The following is a 19,527-nucleotide window of genomic DNA, read 5'->3' as shown; positions in this document are numbered from 1 at the left end:
GAGAGAGAGAGAGAGAGTGAGAGAGAGTTTGGTGAAAGTAAGGGCTAACTCTGGTATTCATGGTTCAAAGTTAACAGAGGAGATACTGTCAGGACCTGTGGTCTTGTTGGTTTGAAGTAATTATAAGTGTTTTGACATTTGTGCAAATGTATGTGGTAGTGATTCTGGTGGACTGGAGAGGCTAGTTTTGGAGATTTACCTAGAGTAATGTAGAGTTGGATGCAAAGAAGACGACAAATGTGTAGATTTTTCTGTCAAGTACTTTTGTAGAGTCATTATAGTTGAGAAATGAAGAGAGTGAGGATTCTTCAAAATTGAAAGAATTCATTTGGCAAATGGCCAAAGGGCTTGGCTGCAGTTTAGAAAGTGTGAGTTCTTGTGGGTTATGTGACGCACAGATACTTTTTCTGAGTTTCAGATGGTGGTCTTGCGGGAGTTAACAGGGTTTAGTAAAAGCTATCCAGTTAGGAGAGGTAGGATTTTCTCTATGCATTTGTGTTTTTTGCCCGAACTGTAATGCGGAGGGATGTAACAAAGAGGATGGTTTCAGTCAGCCACTTGGCTGTGAAACACTTGCACTACCAAACACAGTTAGTATGGTAGGTTGATGTACCAAAACACTAACTAGAAAAAACGGTTCCATTCACTTGTTAATGTTTCATGCATTCTCCGAACGTATCAACATCTACACAAATTTAAACTTATTTACAATAATAGACTTACGAGTTGTTTCCCTTCAAAAGCAGTCGTATGTATTTTAAAAATGTAACAATCGATAAATAATGGCTGTGTGGTAAGAAGCTTGCTTCCCAACCATATGGTTCCGGGTTCAGTCCCACAGCGTGTGACACTTTGGCCACTATAGCCTCGGGCCAACCAAAGCCTTGTGAGTGGATTTGGTAGACGGAAACTGAAAGAAATTTATGTGTGTGTCTGTGTTTGTCTCTCACCCTCCACCATCGCTTGACACCAATGTTGGTGTGTTTACGTCCCCGTAGCTTAGTGTTTCGGCAAAAGAATTCGTTAAAATAAGTACTAGGCTTACAAAGAATAAGTCCTGGGGGCGATTTGTTCGACTAAAAGGCGGTGCTCCAGCATGGTCGCAGTCGATCCAACTCATTCTCTTCAAAGTTGGAGTTCACTCAACAAAATTAAAGCCATTCTTGTGTCATGTTTGGAAAAAAAAACAAAACAATTTACGTTGAATGCTAACATTCTAGAGGAAGACACATTAAATTTTCCTTTTAAGAAACCAATAAAAAAAATTGTTATTTACAATATATACATTGAAAATCTAGACAGTAAATAAAGCTGTGTGGCCAACAAGCAAGTGTGGCATCAATTAAGAAGTGGTAAGAAAGACAAGAGAAATCATCTGAATGGGGAAAAATAACTGGATTTAAACATGTTCTGTAATAAACTGGAATATTTAATAATGAAAAACCATTTTCAGTGTCATTTAACAAAGCGGAACCTAAATCTCAAACGCCATAAAAAGAATCACTTGTTAATCAGTCTTAAAGTGGGAGGAGCCATTTTCTGCATTAATATTTCATAGCAGGTTATTTTTTTAAACTCTTTATTACTTTTATAAAAATTATAAGAATATCATTATTGCTTGTTATATACCATAATAGATCAGAGATAGGAAATGAAACATTAAAAACTATAACATAAGAAATACTGATTATGAAATGAAGCCCAAGTAGTCCTTTATGCTTTACGTTTGCAATTGGAAATAAAACAAAACAAAAAAAGTACAAGATATTCTATGCTCAGGAATGAATAAAAATTAGAATTTTTATAATTATAATTACTAACAAAATAATATCATGGATATAGCAAGCATTTTCTACATAATAACGTTCATTATAAACAGGGAGTTGACATGCTTAGAAAGCAATATTTAGGTATTATTGAAATTAAATAAAAATTCTCTGCGTGAAGAGGAGCATAGAAGTACACTGAGTAATTAAATATTTTCTAGAATATAAATTATAAGCTTGGAAAAAAAACCCCAGGTATTTTAAACTAGCATATAAAAATAATATATATACACAGACGAATTAGTATACTAAGACAGGCATTTCATCTGATTGGCTGTGAAGAATAGAATAAAATTGTAAGATTCTTACAATTATGAATACACCATCATCAGCACACATAGCAATCCGATTGTCATCGGACCAAGTTAGTCCATTTTTACAAGTTACATTAGTTTTAAAAGCCCACACAATAGAAGATCCATCACTTTGCTTCGCCATTTTTAACCAACTAAAGATGATTAGAACAATATCTCTGATTGGTCGACTTACGCAAGTTAACCAATAGAAAGAGGCGTTTTAATGAGTAGTTACCGGTGCCTTTACACGTGCTTAATGTTTTGTTTGTGCCAGTGGAATATATCTAATACATTCTATGTCGTTTTGTTTCAATTTCCCGAATCCTGAAGCTGATAATGAAAATCAGCATGGAAAAACTGGTAGTGTTTCAACGGAAAAAGGTAATTCGGTTGTTTATTAGAGACTTTTATGTAAATAATTCCCCATACACACAAGTTTTGCTTCAGATCCTACTCAAATCAACTAGGAAACTTTTACGAAGTCGCGCTACCTGCTAGAAAGTGTTTTAGTTCTTTGATGAAAGTTGATCTCCACAATGTACTGTCTACATAATGTTATCACACCTCTGTACTGTTGTTGATCTCAGAGATAATTTTATACAAATATGTTCTCACTTTATATCTCAATAAATTCAAATATTTTAAAATTTATTTCAGAATCACCTGATCAAGATGAAGAAGAAATACCTGCTATTGAAATGAAATTGGATTGGAAACATCTGGTAAAAAAAAAAAAAAAAGATATTGATTCTTTTACTTGTTTTAGTCATTTGATGGCGGCCATGTTGGAGCACCGCCTTGAAGGTTTTTGATTTTTAGTCAAACAAATCGACCATAGGACTTATTTTTAAAACCTAGTACTTATTCTATCGGTCTCTTTTGCCGCCGAACCGTTAAGTTACGTGAAAGTAAACACACCAACACCGGTTGTCAAGAGGTCATGGTGGGGTGTGGGGACAAACACTCACACACAATATATATATATATATATATATATATATATATATATATATATATACACGATGAGCTTCTTTCAGTTTCCGTCTAGCAAATCCACTCACAAAGCTTTGGTCGGCTTGAGGCTATAATAGAAGACACTTGCCCAAGTGGGATTGAACCTGGAACCATGTGGTTGGGAACCAAGCTTTTTACTACGCAGCCACACCTCCGTAATTTTATTTTTGTTTTAGTCTACTTTTCAGTATTTGCCACAATTTCTAAATATCTATAGACTACACATTTTCTTGTTTCATTTGATTTTATATGCTTATACTGTTAACTTCAGATCTATCTCACCCTATCACGTAGAACCTCTTGATCTTCCATATTTTTGTTGCTCTACCAAAACTAATTCATACGCAATCTTTAATCTACAATGTTGTTATTTTTAAAGATGCTTCAGTACATTTCATTCCAGAAATAAACTTGCAGCGAAGTTTGGTAAGAAGCTTGCATCCCACCAAACTTGCAGCGAAGTTTGGTAAGAAGCTTGCATCCCAACGACATGGTACCGGGTTCAGCCCCAGTGCGTGACACCTTGGGCAAGTGTCTTCTACTATAGCCTCGGGCCAACCAAAGCCTTGGGAGTGGATTCAGTAGATGGAAACTGAAAGAAACCCATCTTATATACATATATATAAGCGGCGTATATTCCAGGTGTGCTAAGTGTGCACTGCGCACCCATCAAAAATGGCAAATTCTCATTAATTCAATCATAAATCTTAATGAAAAATTTTTGTTATACCCCTCCTCGAAATTTAGTAGCATTGGGTGTGGCAGCACACCCAGTACAGCAACTACCATACGCCACCGATATGTGTATGTGTTTGTCTCCCACCACCGCTTGACAACTTGTGTCGGTATGTTTACGTCCTCTTAACATCGCTGTTCGGCAAAAAAAAGGCCGATAGAATAAGTACCAGGCTTAAAAAATTAAAAAAAAAAGTATTGGGGTCAATTCATTATACTAAAATTCTTCAAGGCGGTGCTCCAGCATGAGCGCAGTCTAATGACTGAAACAAGTACGAGAATATGTTCATCAATGTTCTAACATGCATTTTTCCGTATTAGCATGATTTTTTATATCTGACCTGCATCATATCATTTGTGAGGCCTGGCAGCTTAAGATTGGGTGATCTCGTTACTTTTCATTAGTATCTTATGCGGTCTGTAAATGACACTTTCGACTAGCAATTCAATATCCATTTTAAATCACATCTATACCAATGCAGTTGTCTCCCTTGCAACCATTGGTTGATTTGTACTCAACTTTGATGCGAGTTACTTTACACAGCAAAAATATCAAACTTGACAGATCTTTTACACTCAGTGTCTATGTCTCGCTGTTGTTTATATGTTCTGTTTAAATGCAAGAAATAGAAATTATGTGAGACTTCATTAATGACAAAAACTTATTAAGGCTCAAAGAATGCGAAATGAAATGCAAAAGTGAAGACAAGACAACAGTTGGAGTTTTACTGGATCTATTTTATTTAAAATAGATCCGTTTTACTTTGTATTTTGATATTTTGGTGTTAGGATCCCTTTATCAGGACGCGTAGAGAAATCGGAGATGAAATAAAGCTATCACTGTCGTTCAGATATGTGGGAGAGGGTACAGACTGGTATTATTATAGTAGCCAAATGAATTGTATCCTTGCTGTATATAAATTCCGAATCACTTTTAATCTGTTACTAAGATCTCCATTTTCTCTCTCACTGTTATAATTAATTTTTCTTTTTTTAGACACCATGTAAAAATCCAAATACAATTGCGTACGATTTCAATGAAACTTCAACACTTATGAGCATCAGTCCAAAACATATAGAAATTATTTTAAAAGAGAATAGTGAAAATTCTGAAATCACACCCTTAAAAGAAGCTTTACATAACCAGAGTGATCTGATTCCAAATAAATATGAAGGTAAGTATTTTTTTTTGTTCATATTTTTTTAGCATCGAGGAAGTGCATTTTCAAGTCATTAAAAAAATTGACAACTTGACTAAGATTATATGAAATTGTTTAAAATATTGTTGAGTTGCCACAGATAGCTCTGCTTGTGTAAACATGGTGTATAGATAGCTAATGAAATATTCAGTTACATTTTCTAGCCACAGCCATTCATCAATGTTTTGGGACGTGGTATCATAAGATTAAGAACTGAAAGATATAATTTCTATTTCATTGTCACTAATGTACTTTGCATAGTGCATAAGGAGAGAGAATTTGATGGTTCAGTGGCAATGATCAGTGTAACATGAGCAGAGAGAATGATATTAATGGATGTAGAATGTCTATCAAGTGAAATGGTTTCAGGCAGCAAGAAAAATAAAGTGGTATCAAGAGAGACCAGCAGTGAGAGAGATGTGCATATTTGAATATATGAATTATAGGATTAAACCATTTAAAAAATTTATTTTGAGACTAAATTCAAATGGTTTGATATGATTTGATGCTTGAAACAAAACCTAAAAATGTCTTGTGCTCTGATAACTCATCATCAGTTAGTTTTTTTTTTTTTTTTGGCTGTCATTATGGGCATAATCAACTGCAGTTCTTTGGGTATTTTCAAATACAACTATTTTCCTTGTTGTTATATATTTTGCCCTTAACAAATGTAGGGGATAAAGGTAAAATGTTTGTACCTCAAATGCTTCTGCTGCAAAAGAGATGACACTATTACATTGGAGCAAAATTCAATGTAATAAAAAGCCATACACACAGTGGTAGCAATTTGCAAATTGGCAGACATTTTAACTTTTATGAATCCATTACTAAATCCACTTACAAGGCTTCATTTGGCCTAGGGCAATAGAAGACACACAAGATACCATGCAGTGAAGAAATCTTAATCATGCATTCATGTGCACGCTTATAAGCCATGCCTGTCATTCATTCATTTTTATATCTGTTTTTCCATGCTAGTAAATGTATGTCCTTCCTATATATATATGTATATGTATATATCTTTTATCTTGTTCCAGTCATTAAACTGTAGTCATACTGGGGTACCACCTTGGAGAATTTTTAGTCAAATGAATCAATCCCAATATTTCTTTTTTAAGCCTGGCACATATTCTATTGGTCTTTTTTGCTGAACCACTAAATTATGGGGACATAAACACATCAACACTGGTTGTCAAGTGGTGGTGGTGGACAAACACAGACCCAATGACCCCACCATACATGCTTGCACACACACACACATGTACATAATGGGCTTCTTTCAGGTTCCATTTACCAAATCCACTCACAAAGTTTTGGTTGGCCCAAGGCTATAGTAGAAGATACTTGTCAAAGGTACCACACAGTGGGACTGAACCCAGAGATTGGGAAGCAAACTTCTTACCACACAGCTACTCTTGTGCCTCTGTGTATGTATGTGTGTGTTTGTGTGTGATTGCTTGCTCACAAATACATAGAACTTTTTTTTCAATTTAGGTGGACTTCAGATTTGGGAATGCAGCATAGATCTTACAAAATATATAAGTAATGAAACGCTTTCTGGATCATCAGTAGCTGAGGTAGGTATTATTTTATGCATTAAAGTTAATCCCCACTTATCACAAATATATATATATATATCGGTAATGAATTCTTGTGTTGATTTTGCTGTGTGTACGTTTGAGTAGTTCATTCAATAAACTGTCTACTCAGTGCATTCCACAATAATACATTTACAACATTTCATCATAGGACACAGATTAAAAAGTGGAATCTATGAATGTAACTAAAATCTAACTGTAAACATTTCTTCACAGATTGGTTGTGGTGCAGGATTACCAGGACTGTGTGCACTGAAAAAAGGTGCTAGCACTGTACTCTTCCAAGATTTTGTAAGTATTTGTATTATATGTATGATTTCTTTTTATTTGTGTTATTTGTAACAATATTAGCACTACATATAATAATATAACCAAAAGCGGGACTGACACCTAAGGCAAGTGTGTTCTGATCAAAGCCTTGTGAGCAGATTTGGTAGACGTAAACTGAAAAAAGCTCATCGTATATGTATGTGTGTGTGTGTGTCTTAGTGCATGTATTTTCCCCCCTCCCGTTGCTTGACTACTGATGTTGGTGTGTTTATGTCCCTGTAACTTAGCAGTTCAAGAAAAAAGATTGTTAGAATAAGTACCGGGCTTTACCAAAAAATAATAAGTACTGGGGTCGTTAGGTCAGACTAAAATTCTTGAAGGTGGTGCCCCAGCATGGTCACCTTCTAATGAATGAAACAAGTAAAAGATAAAAGAATGGTAGGTTCTAACTGCCTTTAACTCAGACTTGTAGTAAGTTACATGTTGTTACAAAAGGAAAATGTGACATAACATACTGGGTCACATTCTGTTAACTGGTCAATCAATGGCATAATGTAATTGTAGCTTCATCATCATCATCGTTTAACGTCCATTGTCCATGCTGGCATTGATTGGACAGTTTGACCAGGACTGGTGAGCTGAGGGGATGCACTAGACTCCAGTCTGAGTTGGAGTGGTTTCTATGGCTGGCTGCCCTTCCTAATGCCAACCAGTCCGTGAGAGTATTGGGTGCTTTTATGTGCCACCAGCACAGGTGCCAGTTATGTGACACTAATATCTGTCACAACTATGATTTTACTTGGTTTGATGGGTCTTCTGCTCAAGCATGGCTTATTGCCAAAGATCCCAGTCATTTGCCTTTGCCTCTATGAGGCCCACTGCTCAAAAGATGCTATTTACATGCCAGTTATGTGACACCGACACCGGTATCACTTGTCTTGATGGGTCTTCTCAAGCATAGCATGTATTTATTCTTTCATAGTAGACAGGGTGTTTATCTTTCTTTGGTTGATTGTTTCAGATTCATAATCACTGTGGACATTGCAGTGGTCGTGACGATGCAGCACAAGATGAGATGTTTTAAGTCGTCGTCATCATCATCATCATCATACGTTCATGTTCCATGGGCTAGATGGCTGGACTGAAGGATTGCATTGTGCTCCACTATGCTTTACAGGATGGCAACACTAAGCAGTGTTATATATAAATACAAGGCTATTACCAGTTCTAATATACATGGGGTATATTCGAACCCATAAGAAAGCTGTTCACTTTATAGCTTTCTTGCAGGTAGGTGGTGCTGAGAGCTAATTTTAGGTGTACTTACACCATTTGTCTACAGCGAGAAATTTTCTCCATGACAAAGCACAGTGAATGACTTTCTTATGGGTTCAAATATACCCCAAGTTTATTTGAACTGGTAAAAACCTTGTATTTACTGTCTACTTTGGCTTGTGGAGGTGCATAGCTTAGTAGTTAGGATGCTGGACTCATGATCATAAAATTATGGTTTTGATTCCTGGACCAGGCAATGCATTGTATTCTTGAGCAAAATACTTCATATCCCATTGCTCCGGTCCACTCAGCTGGCAAAAATGACTATTCCTATGATGGACTGGCGTTCCATCCAGGTGTAGAATATATACATTATGAAACTGGGAAATTGGCCCTTATCAGTTGGTATGACCTGAGAAGGTAACTTTACTTTACTTACCTACTTTGGCTTGGTTTTTGTGGCTGGATGCACTTAGCTAATGTCAGCTATTTTACAGTTTGTATGCTTAATGTTTTTTGAATAATGCCAGGACTAGAGAGGGTGCCATACAGCTTGCATAGCTATGAATCCTGAGAGAAGCAGTTTTATGCTAGGAGATGAGGGATTAAAGTATGAGGGAAGGGGTCAGAGGTGAATAAGTTTCTTGTTGTGGAGGGACTACATGGCTGCTCCCATTCAATATAGAGGGTGTGGGGGATTAATCAGAATGCAGTGAGGAAGTGATAAAAATAACAGTAATGGGGTGTCTGTGTGGACCCTCAAGGTACAAGCTAAGTAGGTGTGAATAAAGGCAGGAGAAATGGGAGTGTGGGTGGATAAAGGTTGCAAGGGTGTATGGGGGAATGAGGGAGGAGAATGGTTGAAGGGTTGAATATAATGAATGAAGAACAAGTGTTGAGTGGATGTTAAGTGGGGTAGGTAGGGAAAAGTAGGTGACAACTGTAGAAACTTGGAAGGGATGAGAGATGGATGCAGTGAATGGTTGATAAAGAGTGGAGGGTGACTAATGATGCATGGGTGTGAAGTGTAGTAGAATAATAGTAATGATGGTACAATAGACAAAGGAAGTATGAGAGAGAGAGAGAGAGATATGACATGGTTTGGGGTGGGGTAGTTGTGAAAGTGGGTATGGGAGAGAGGCTGGTATAGTGCGTGGGGGGAGTGAGAAATGTATGGTGGTGGAGAAGGTGAGATGATTTGGTGACTCAGGCAGGGGGAAGGAAGTGTAAAAATAGTGTGGGAAAGAGGACAGTATTAAAGATGAGGGATGTATATCAAATGAAATGATTCTGGGGATTGAAGAAGATTAGTGGTATCAAGAAAATACTGCAGTTAGAGAGATGATGTGTGGTGGGGGTGTCTTGAGGGAGACATTGGGCAAAGGGCCCTAATTTATGTATGTATACATACACATAGCGCTTCCAGAATTTAGTTTGTATGGGTCTTCCAAGAATCTCATGTCACCAGACATCCTGGTTCCTTGTCATTACATTTTGAGATCATGCTTCAAAGTGAAGTTCTAAATATATCAAGAAAAACCAAATGTGTGTGTGTGTATTTAAGAAATGTAATCTTTTGCTTTTAATTTCATCACATACATAATTTAAATTAGAAAAAAAAAATTCAAAATGTGTCCATGACAAAATTTTTGTTGATTTTCTCTTTGAATATGTTTGTTTAATAAACAGAATCTGTTAAACAATTTTTAATATAGTTTAAAATCTTTTTCCAGTGTCTGCCTGAAATAAACTATAAAATTTATCAAATTAACTTTTATTGAATGAAATAGTAGAATCATGTTATACCTATCACTGTAGGCCTATATATAAAACATACAGTTTATTTATCTGGTTATTATCAGTGAATGCAAGACACTGGTAGTATTGCTGATGAGAAAGGATCAGATTTGGTGATTTACAGTAGTTAGTTCAGTTTTCACATTTCTGATAAAAATACCAGTAGCATACTAGGTGTTTATAAATTGAACCTAAACAAAAGAGATGTGGCATATTTAAGATATATGACATCATATCATAAGAAACATCTTGTTTGGATAGCTCAACATGACTTATAACATTGTATGACGTCTACTCCCAGGGCAGGTCAATGTGACTTTTAGCACTGCATGACATACTATTGTGATAGGTCAGTATGAGATATACTGGATTACTGAATATTACTGTTATTAGGTACAATGCATACTATACATTACACTATATACACCATGTGAAGCTAAGATGAAACAGTATATAATGAGTACATTAAACAAACACACACACATTAACATACATTTAAACTGGCATACATATATTTCAGTGTGAAGATTTTTACATTTGCAGTTTAATCCTTTAGCATTCTGATTTCTTTTTCAAATGAATTGTTTATTTATTCACATTGTCTTGAATTAATCATGCATTATCTTGTAACTTCAAGATTTCAGTGGTGTGTTTGTATATTTTTAGAATGACATTTTAGAGTAGAAGTGAGAGATTGGATCTGGTCACTTTTAACATAAAACAAGTAGAATATTTGGGCTAGATATGGTTGGATTAAATGTTAAAGGGTTAAAACAAAATAAAAAAAAATAAAAATTTTATTTAAAATATATCAAAAGTATAAAAATATCAATTTATTTTACAGAACAGTGAAGTGCTCACCAAATTAACGCTTCCAAACATTTTGCTCAATTGCTATGAAGAAAGAGAAAGATGTTATCTTTTTAGTGGAGGCTGGGGTAGCCTTCCACAAGCTGTTACTCATTCTACCATTTCTCTGCAGAAGTAAGTAAAGGTACAGATGTCCCTTTCCCAATACAGTACCTGTTACCATTTTGGAACTTTTATTAAACATTTCATGTTTTGTAGCTAACTAAGTTGTTAGAATAATTGTCTCATGTATGGATTTACAGTTCACATCTTACCATTGGTACTGTTTAGAACTCTTGAATTTCAAAGTGTTAGCCCACTATTTTTTACTGCAATAACTTTTTTAGTGGTTTAGTCAGAGGAAGGTTTTGTGACTAGTGGGAGAAAGGGAGGAAGTTATCTTCAAACCAGGGACATGGAAGTGAGAGAAATAGGTTGATAGTTAGCAGAACATGAGGGATTGCATTTACTGGAAATATGACTCCCTGTAGTAGTGTTCCCAAAAAGTAAGAAAGATCCAGATAGATAGATTAAAAAAAAAAGGGTAAAGATTCCCTTTGGTCATGAATAACCATGGAATTGCATCTAGAAAGTTCTCCTCAGAGGCACAAGTCTGGGCAAGGTTGTTTACGGAAGACCAGAAGTCGCCCACGCATACCAGCCTCCCCTCCCCATGTCACTGATGTTATCCAAAGGAAAGGCTGATACAGCTTAGCACCAATGATATTGCAACTCATTTCTACAGCTGAGTGAACTGGAGCAACATGAAATAAAGTGTCTTGCTCAAGAACAGAACACACAGCCTCATGCAGGAACTGAACTCACTACCTCATGATTGTGAGCCTGACATGCTAACCAGAGAGCCATGTGCCTTCACAGATAGATAAATATATACAGAGAGAGAAAGAGAAAGTTTGGTGAATAGCAGAAGGGATATTGCCAGCACCTGTGGTCTTGTTGGTTTGAAGTAACAGGCACAGCCCTTACCACTGTAGTCAGTGATTACTCCATCTGCTAGAGATAGAAGCCCAGTATCATGCTATATCATGTTAAAAAAAAAGCAGGAAGGATATGTTGGAAAATGTATTCTTGGGTATACAAAAACATGTAAGGGCTATGAGTGCAATGCTTTTTGCTCCTAGGGCTGTTTGACCATGAGTGACCCAGGGGCTAAACAATAACAAGTTATCAGACCTTGGTCTTGGAAAGTTTTGGATTGGCAATAACATTTGAAGATACAGAAACATAGAAAGAGACTGTTTACAAAAAAGAACAAAAACTGTCATATACCCTACTGTTAATAAAATGCTTAAGGAGGGTACTGAAAGTAAACCCAATCTTTTACTTAACCCTTTTGATACCAATCTGCCCAAGACTTCCCCTGCTTCTAAAATACAAACTTCCTATATAAAGTAATCTAAATTAAAACGCTTCCCATTAAAATTCCATGTTAATTCATGTTCCAATTATCATATTAATAATGTTCAAGACATTTTACTAAATTCTTTCTTATTTTCAAAATTAATTGACACAAACGCAGTGTAGTTCAACAGAAAATAGTAAGAAAAGGGTTAAACATTTTTTTCTTTAATATTTCTTTTGTTGTAGGCTGCAAGCTGGCAGAGATGTTAGCACACTGGGCAAAATACTTAGTGGTCTTTTGTCTGTCATTATGTTCTGAGTTCAGATTCCGCCAAGGTCGACTTTGCCTTTCATCCTTTTGGGGTCGATAAATTAAGTACCAGTTACGCACTGGGGACCGATCTAATCGACTGGACCCCCCCCCCCCAAATTTCGGGCCTTGTGCCTAGAGTAGAAAAGAATATTTCTTTTGTTGTAGGTTTGACATAATATTGACTGCAGAAACAATTTACAACACCAAAAATTACCAGAAACTGATCAACATATTTGATTTCTTACTAAAAGAAAATGGTTACATGTATCCTTTGTTTTCTTCTAATCAACGCCATCATGGCTACCACCATCATCATCATCATCAGTGCAATATAGTATTATGTGATATGATATAAAGAAGTGCATGTATGGTTGTGTGGACACAGAATTTACTCTGTAACCATATAGTTCTGTCTCATTCCTTGGCACCTTATATGTAAATGTCTTTTACAGAAGCCTCAAGTCAGCCAATACTTGTGAGTAGCAAGTACCTCATGGAAAATTCAAGCAAACTGAATGTAAATGAAGGAAAATTAAAATTAGTAGTTAGTTATTTCAAAAGAGACGCTCCATACAAACTGTACATCCAAGGATATGTATTGATTAACAGAATGGTGCATCCATCACAGGTAATAAATGTAAACAAATAAATGCAGGTGATGAATTTACATTTATTAATCAGTTCCAATCATGTTGATAATTAGTGGAGATGTTACATCAATCAATACATTTGGTTGCACAAATATAAAAGATTTATATAAAATCATAATGGTTAGTGGAAAATGAAATTTTCCACCACCCATCTCATCATTCTGAGCATAAATGTATGTGTGTGTCTGTGTGAACAGTTATATTCCATATCTTTGCATGAAATCATTTATATGAAATGATGACATGTTGACATTTCTTGTTAACAAAACATCATGTAGTGCTGTACTACTTGAAAAATATTTATGGGTTAGTGACAGGAAGGACAATAAAATAATGCTTCAGTAATAAGCATTCATCCAACTCATGCTAGCATGGGAAAATGGACATTAAACAAATGAATGATATTAATTCTTAACTAACTCTCAAGTCTAATCGCTGCCAAAAACTACTATTTTGGTGTTGGAGGTGGAACTAGACAGTTTGAAGAATCACTGAAAGAGGATGGCCGTTTTACATCCTCTGTTTGCTGGACAAAAGCTGATGGTGAGTAAAGTATAATACAAAGTGTTTGTAAAGTATTTGTGTATTTCCAATGTAATAACAGTTTTCACAATCGGAATGTTTACATTCAAGCAAGTATCTTAGTTAACCTTCATGATCTTTTCTAGTTATTGGGATGCCTTTTGTTAAATGTTTCATTGATAAGTTAAAAGACATTGCCATATATTTAGGTTTATTAAGATTTTAAATCAAAAACTGTTAGTCACTTAATTGATATTCATTTCTGATCATTCATTTGTAATTATTACTATGTAGTGTTATACTTAGGAAATATTAATTTTTTTTTTGTTTGCTAATTAAACACATGTACTATTTATTTGATCTTCACTTTAGTTTTTATTCATATTATTTTTAAATAGTGCATGTGCTTAATCAGCAAAAAAAAAAAGACCATCTCCAAGTGCAACAATATCTGTTTCAACACAATTATCAAGAATTTTGCAAAACAAATACATAAATGTATGACTATGTAATTTTCATTAAAAATTTCATTTAAAACAAACTTCATTGTTTGGCTTTGTGTAGAAATACTGACCTAATATTTGTGTAGAAATACTGACCTAATATTTAGTTCTTAAAACATGTAGGTTTGCTCAGACAGAAATGACTGAGGTTACATAACAAACATTGGATACCAGATGTACAAATCAATGACTGTTGCAGGAAGAGTTTCTGACATTTCTCAATAAATAATATAAGAACTCAGAAACTATCATCATCATCATCATCGTTTAACGTCTGTTTTCCATGCTGGCATGGGTTGGACAGTTTAACTGGGGACTGGCAAGCCAGGAGGCTGCACCAGGCTCCAATCTGATCTGGCAGTGTTTCTACAGCTGGATGCCCTTCCTAACGCCAACCACTCTGAGAGTGTAGTGGGTGCTTTTTATGTGTCACCAGTATGGGAGCCAGTCAGGCAGCACTGGCATCGGCCACGTTTGGATGGTGCTTTTTACGTGCTACCGGCACAGGAGCCAGTCAGGGCGGGGAGGCTGGCATCGACCATGTTGAGAAGGTGCTTTTTACGTGCCACTGGCACGGGGAACCAGTCAGATGGCACTGGCAATGACCCATGCATGCATGGTGCTTATTATGTGCCACCAGCACGTGAGCCAGTCAGACAGCATTGGCATCGGCCACAACTACAATTCCATTTGATTGTGATTTGATTTGAAGCACAGAATGTCACCTGACGATTCAAAGATACTTTTTAAATGGGCTGGTTATGCGACACTGGTGTAGGCTACAGCTATGATCTCCCTTTACTTTCTGTGTCTTCTCAATTACAGCATATATCTCCAGAGGTCTCGATCTTTCGTTATTGCCTCTGTGCAGCCCAATGTTCGAAGGTCATGCTTCACCACCTCTTCCCATGTCTTCCACTGTTAGAGAGTGACATTTCTTCACACAGCTCTCCTCATCCATATGCAGCACATGACCATACCAGTGCAGTCGTCTCTCTTGCACACCACATCTGATGCTTCTTATGTCCAACATTTCTCTCAGGGTGCTTACACTCTGTAGTGTGTGCACACTGACATTACACATCCAGCAGATCATACTAGCTTCATTTCTTTCAAGCCTACACATGTCTTCAACAGTCATGGCCCATGTTTCACTGCCATGTAGCATGGCAGTTCACACACATGCATCATACAATCTACCTTTCACTCTGAGCAAGAGGCCCTTTGTCACCAGTAGAGGTAGGAGCTTTCTGAACTTTGAAAATAGTATCTTATGTTTAATTAGGGTGGCAAGCTGGCAAAATCATTAGCATGCTGGACAAAATGCTTAGCAGCATTTCATTTATCTTCACATTCTACATTCAAATTCTTTCAAGGTAGACTGTTTTTCATCGTTTTGGGGTTGGTAAAATAAGTACCAGTTGAACTTTAGGGTTGATGTAATTGACTTACCCTATCCCCCCCCAAATTGCTGGCCTTGTGTTAAAATTTGAAATCAGTATCTTATGTTTAAATGTTGTTTTATTCATAGCTAAATCCTATTGTTCTTGATTCAAATCATTTGATATATTGCACTAACTAGTCAATATTTACTTAAAATATTTAGCAAAATCAGTATTGGGCAGAACTTTTAATGAACCTTTATTCACCCTGCTATTTGCATTGCTTGAGCAGTAGCTCAAAGATAAATGTTAGGGAAACAAAATACCAAATGGAAATTTTTGCCCAAAACCTTCTCTTCCTCTGGCCTTTACTATCTTATTTATTTGGTCATATAAATATGCAATTTTTTTTTAAATACCAACTCTTTTACTTCAGGATTGCATTGTTATTATTGGACCTTAGTTGCCATTTTAAAAGTTATCCCTTTCTTTCGTGAAGGTTTTGTGGTTCAATTGGGAGGAAAAACCCAGTGTCTACTTACTCCCTCCACAACACTAATCTCAAAAAGTCTTCTTGCGAACGTGACCTGGGCATTATTGTTGACAGCAATTTGCATTGGACAAAACACATTGCTAAAATTGCCAAGAAGGCTGAGGGTGTCTTGGCATCACTTACCAAGTCCTTTGTGAGCCGCTCTCTGGCTATCTATCTGAGTCTTTATATAGCTGTGGTGTGGCCTCACCTGGAATTTGCGTCTCCGGTCTGGAACCCCTATCTTGCCCAGGATATTAATCGTCTGGAAACCGTTGAGCAACGTGCAACCAAGAGAATACCCTCCATCAGGCATTTGCCATATTCTGAACGCCTTACTTCCCTGGGTATGGGTACATTGAAACTCCGACGTCTGGCAGCTGACTTGGCAGACGCCCATAAAATTATTAACCATCTTAGTAACAATAACTCTGAGCACCTTTTCAAATTCCACCTGTCTAACACTCGTGGACATGTTTACAAAGTCAGAAAACAGCACAGCTCCCATGACTTTTGGAAACACTTTTTCATGCTAAGAGTTGCTGAAGTTTGGAACAAACTGCCGGCATCAGTTGTTAGTTGTCGGAGCACTGCATCCTTCAAAACTTCCATGCTTCCTGAGATTCGCCAACACTACACCTGATTTTCTCCCCTCCATACACACGCAAGCATGTATCTGACTTACACACTGTTCATTTTCCAGACATTTGTACAATACTGCATATGCTTTATGCGCACTTTTGATAAGTTGTAGTGCACCTGAGCACTGTATACAATAATTTCATTATTATTATTAAAGGTTCAATCTGATCAGCTAAATCTCTTTAAATGTTTCATATTGAATTCTTTTGTTTTCAGGGCTCTCCCGTGAAATCATCTGTGCTCAGCGAAAGAAAACTTAATTGTATTAAAGCTATAATTCTAAAAAGTTGTTTGTTATGTTTTAAAAGAAGGAATGATGAGTAATTGAAATCTTTTACTCTTCATCAGTCATAAGACTGTGGTCATGCTGGGACACTGCCTTGAAGAATTTTCTTAGTTGAATGAATTTCGACCCCAGTACTTACATTTTTTTAAAGCCTGGTATTTATTCTATCAATCTATTTTGCTGAACCACTAAGTTACTGGTTGTCAAGCAGTGGTAGGGGACAAACACAGACACAAAGACACACACACATACAATGGACTTCTTTCAGTTTCCATCTACCAAATCCACTCAAGGCTTTGATCAGTTCAACACTATAGAAGACATCTACTCAAGATACCACGCAGTGGGACTGAACTTAGGACCATATTGATGGGAAGCAAGCTTCTTACCACATAACCACACCTGCACCTACATATTGATGAATTTTAAAATTCACATCTATATCATCAAAACCTTATTATACATGATGGCTTTAATTTACACTAGGTATGGGTGACCATTTTTGAGAAGCAATTTGAATGAGATATCAGGTGGGCTGCACTACTTAAAAAATTCAAGGTAATAAGGACTTGGAAAACTGGGCTTGAGTGAAATGATGTGAATGCAGCAAAAATTGAAGTAGTAATTAGTAATGGTGTTAACTAAAGTCTGTTTCTACCATTTGGATGGTTTGGTGATTTTTAATTGATATGCAGTATCATCAAAATATTAAATCAGACCAAATGATAAAATCACAAAAGGCACAGTTGGATCTTTAGCTGTTAATGCTGAATGGTATCTGGTTGTTGAAATTGTCACTCAACTTACTCTGACCCATGCAAGCATGGAAAAGTGGATGTTAAAATGATGATGTTTGGTTTTCTTTAATCACCTCTACTGATAATAATAGTTTCAAGTTTTGGCTCAAAGCCATCAATTTCAGAGGAGGGGATAGTTGATTATATCAACCTAAGTCCTCAACTGGTATTTGTTTTATTGACTCAGAAAGGATGAAAGGTGAAGTCGACTTTGGCAGGATTTGAACTCTGAATGTAAAGGTGGACAAAATGCTGCTAAGCATTTTGCTCCATGTGCTAACAATTCTACCAGCTCACTGCCTTACTTCTACTGATAATAATAATGCAAGAACCAGTAATATATTTGGATTAAAATAGTCACAACACCGTTTTCCCCATTGAAAAATACATTCTGCTTGATAAAGACAATGTAGTTCATATTTTAAATCTTTAAATCATGAGAGATAATAAAGCTCTGAATCTTTTTTATTGAAGCTAATTTAATATAATTCTTCCTATGAAAAAATGGTTAAACTATATTTAAGAAATTAATTTCCTTCAAAATATTCAGGTTATTTGTTAAAGCTTGCTTTATACAATATACTCAATGTATATCATTAATATTTTTTATCAACATTGATGACATTGATTGATAAATACAAGCTATGTTAAAATATTTTACATCACTTCAGATCTCCCTTTGTTGAATTATTTAAGCAGTAATTTTTATCACCTATTTTTCTTTTGTAATGCTGTGACTGACATTACTGAATTTCCATTTCACACTTAAAGATGCAAACATTTTATCAAAACATTAACAGTTACAGTGTAATTGAAGTCTTGAGTTACTGTTTTAAACTTCAGTCATTTTGTACCTATAAGTAAGGTACATTACTGAGCACAGACAGAAAAGGTTGTAAAAATACTTGCTTTAACAATTTTTAAATAAAGGCAGATATCAATCTTCCCTTTACAATTTCTTGTAAAAATAAAGCTTTTAAAACTAATTAATATTGAAATTCTATCTTTTTACTTTAAAATTTCCTGAGAAGTGGTTATAACTTAAAAAATTATATTGCATTAAAAAAAATTGCTGAAAGAATTTTTTTAATTTTCGAGTTTTGTTTGTTTGAAACAGAAGTGACAAGGGCGAAGATATACGATGAAAGACATTGATATTTAATAAATATATAATACGATGGTAAAATAAGCAAAACTTGTTATGTGAGCAGATATGTGATGTATCTTTGAAAGGAAAATACTAATTCATCGGCGAATTAATGCAGTGTAAGTCAAGGAAGGTAACTATGAAATGTCATACTAGTTGCTCCCCTTGAATATTACCCTGTATCTCTGATAAAACGTACACCAAAAAACAAGAGCTAACAAATCTTTCAATTTTTAAAGAAATTATTAGATTTTAAAAAATATACGAATTGTTTATATTTTTTAGTTAGGCTTGTGTGTGTGTGTCATTATCATCATTTAATGTCCATTGTGCATGCTGGCATGGGTTGGATGGTTTGACTGGGCTGGCTCGCTGGAAGGCTGCACTAGACTTCAGTATGATTTGGCATCCGAGATTAATACAAATTTATTAACTGGGTTATGGACGTTTGCGTGACACCAGGGTGCTTTTACGTGCCACCAGCACGGGTGCCAGTTTGCGTGACATCAGTATCTACCATGACTGCGATTTT

The 19,527-nt window shown here is 35.9% G+C and overlaps 2 protein-coding genes across 5 annotated transcripts in view; one reads left to right on the top strand and one right to left on the bottom strand.

The window, feature by feature from the left end:
- The window catches only part of LOC106882667 (general transcription factor 3C polypeptide 4), a 31,697-nt gene extending 29,380 nt beyond the window's left edge, over positions 1-2,317 (bottom strand). Inside the window, exons 1-2 of one of the 2 annotated variants that reach the window (XM_052966401.1) lie at positions 2,136-2,263; positions 1,046-1,162 (exon numbers count right to left, since the gene is read on the bottom strand). In XM_052966401.1, the coding sequence (XP_052822361.1) occupies positions 1,046-1,120 (75 nt within the window). In that variant the 5' untranslated portion in view covers positions 1,121-1,162; positions 2,136-2,263. Of the gene's footprint in view, positions 1-1,045; positions 1,163-2,135 lie in introns of both variants that reach the window. The other variant, XM_052966400.1, reaches the window with a different exon arrangement.
- Positions 2,318-2,346: 29 nt separating this feature from the next.
- LOC106882668 (histidine protein methyltransferase 1 homolog) lies at positions 2,347-18,297 on the top strand. Of its 3 annotated transcripts, XM_014933426.2 has the most exons (9): positions 2,347-2,503; positions 2,780-2,844; positions 4,869-5,046; positions 6,565-6,647; positions 6,885-6,959; positions 10,855-10,994; positions 12,700-12,798; positions 13,612-13,727; positions 16,982-18,288. In XM_014933426.2, the coding sequence occupies exons 1-9, from the start codon at positions 2,419-2,421 to the stop codon at positions 17,023-17,025; spliced, it is 885 nt and encodes a 294-aa protein (XP_014788912.1). In that variant the 5' UTR covers positions 2,347-2,418; the 3' UTR covers positions 17,026-18,288. The 3 variants fall into 3 exon arrangements, with proteins under 3 accessions (XP_014788912.1, XP_052822365.1, XP_014788913.1); XM_014933427.2 differs by lacking the exons at positions 2,347-2,503; positions 2,780-2,844 and adding an exon at positions 4,379-4,736 and having other exon boundaries at positions 16,982-18,297; XM_052966405.1 differs by lacking the exons at positions 12,700-12,798; positions 13,612-13,727; positions 16,982-18,288 and adding an exon at positions 12,468-12,668.
- The last annotated feature ends 1,230 nt before the right edge of the window (positions 18,298-19,527 follow it).

The sequence above is a fragment of the Octopus bimaculoides genome, chromosome 3, assembly GCF_001194135.2.
Source record: "Octopus bimaculoides isolate UCB-OBI-ISO-001 chromosome 3, ASM119413v2, whole genome shotgun sequence".
Lineage (NCBI taxonomy): Eukaryota > Metazoa > Mollusca > Cephalopoda > Octopoda > Octopodidae > Octopus > Octopus bimaculoides.
This window is presented reverse-complemented; position numbering and strand designations above follow the sequence as displayed.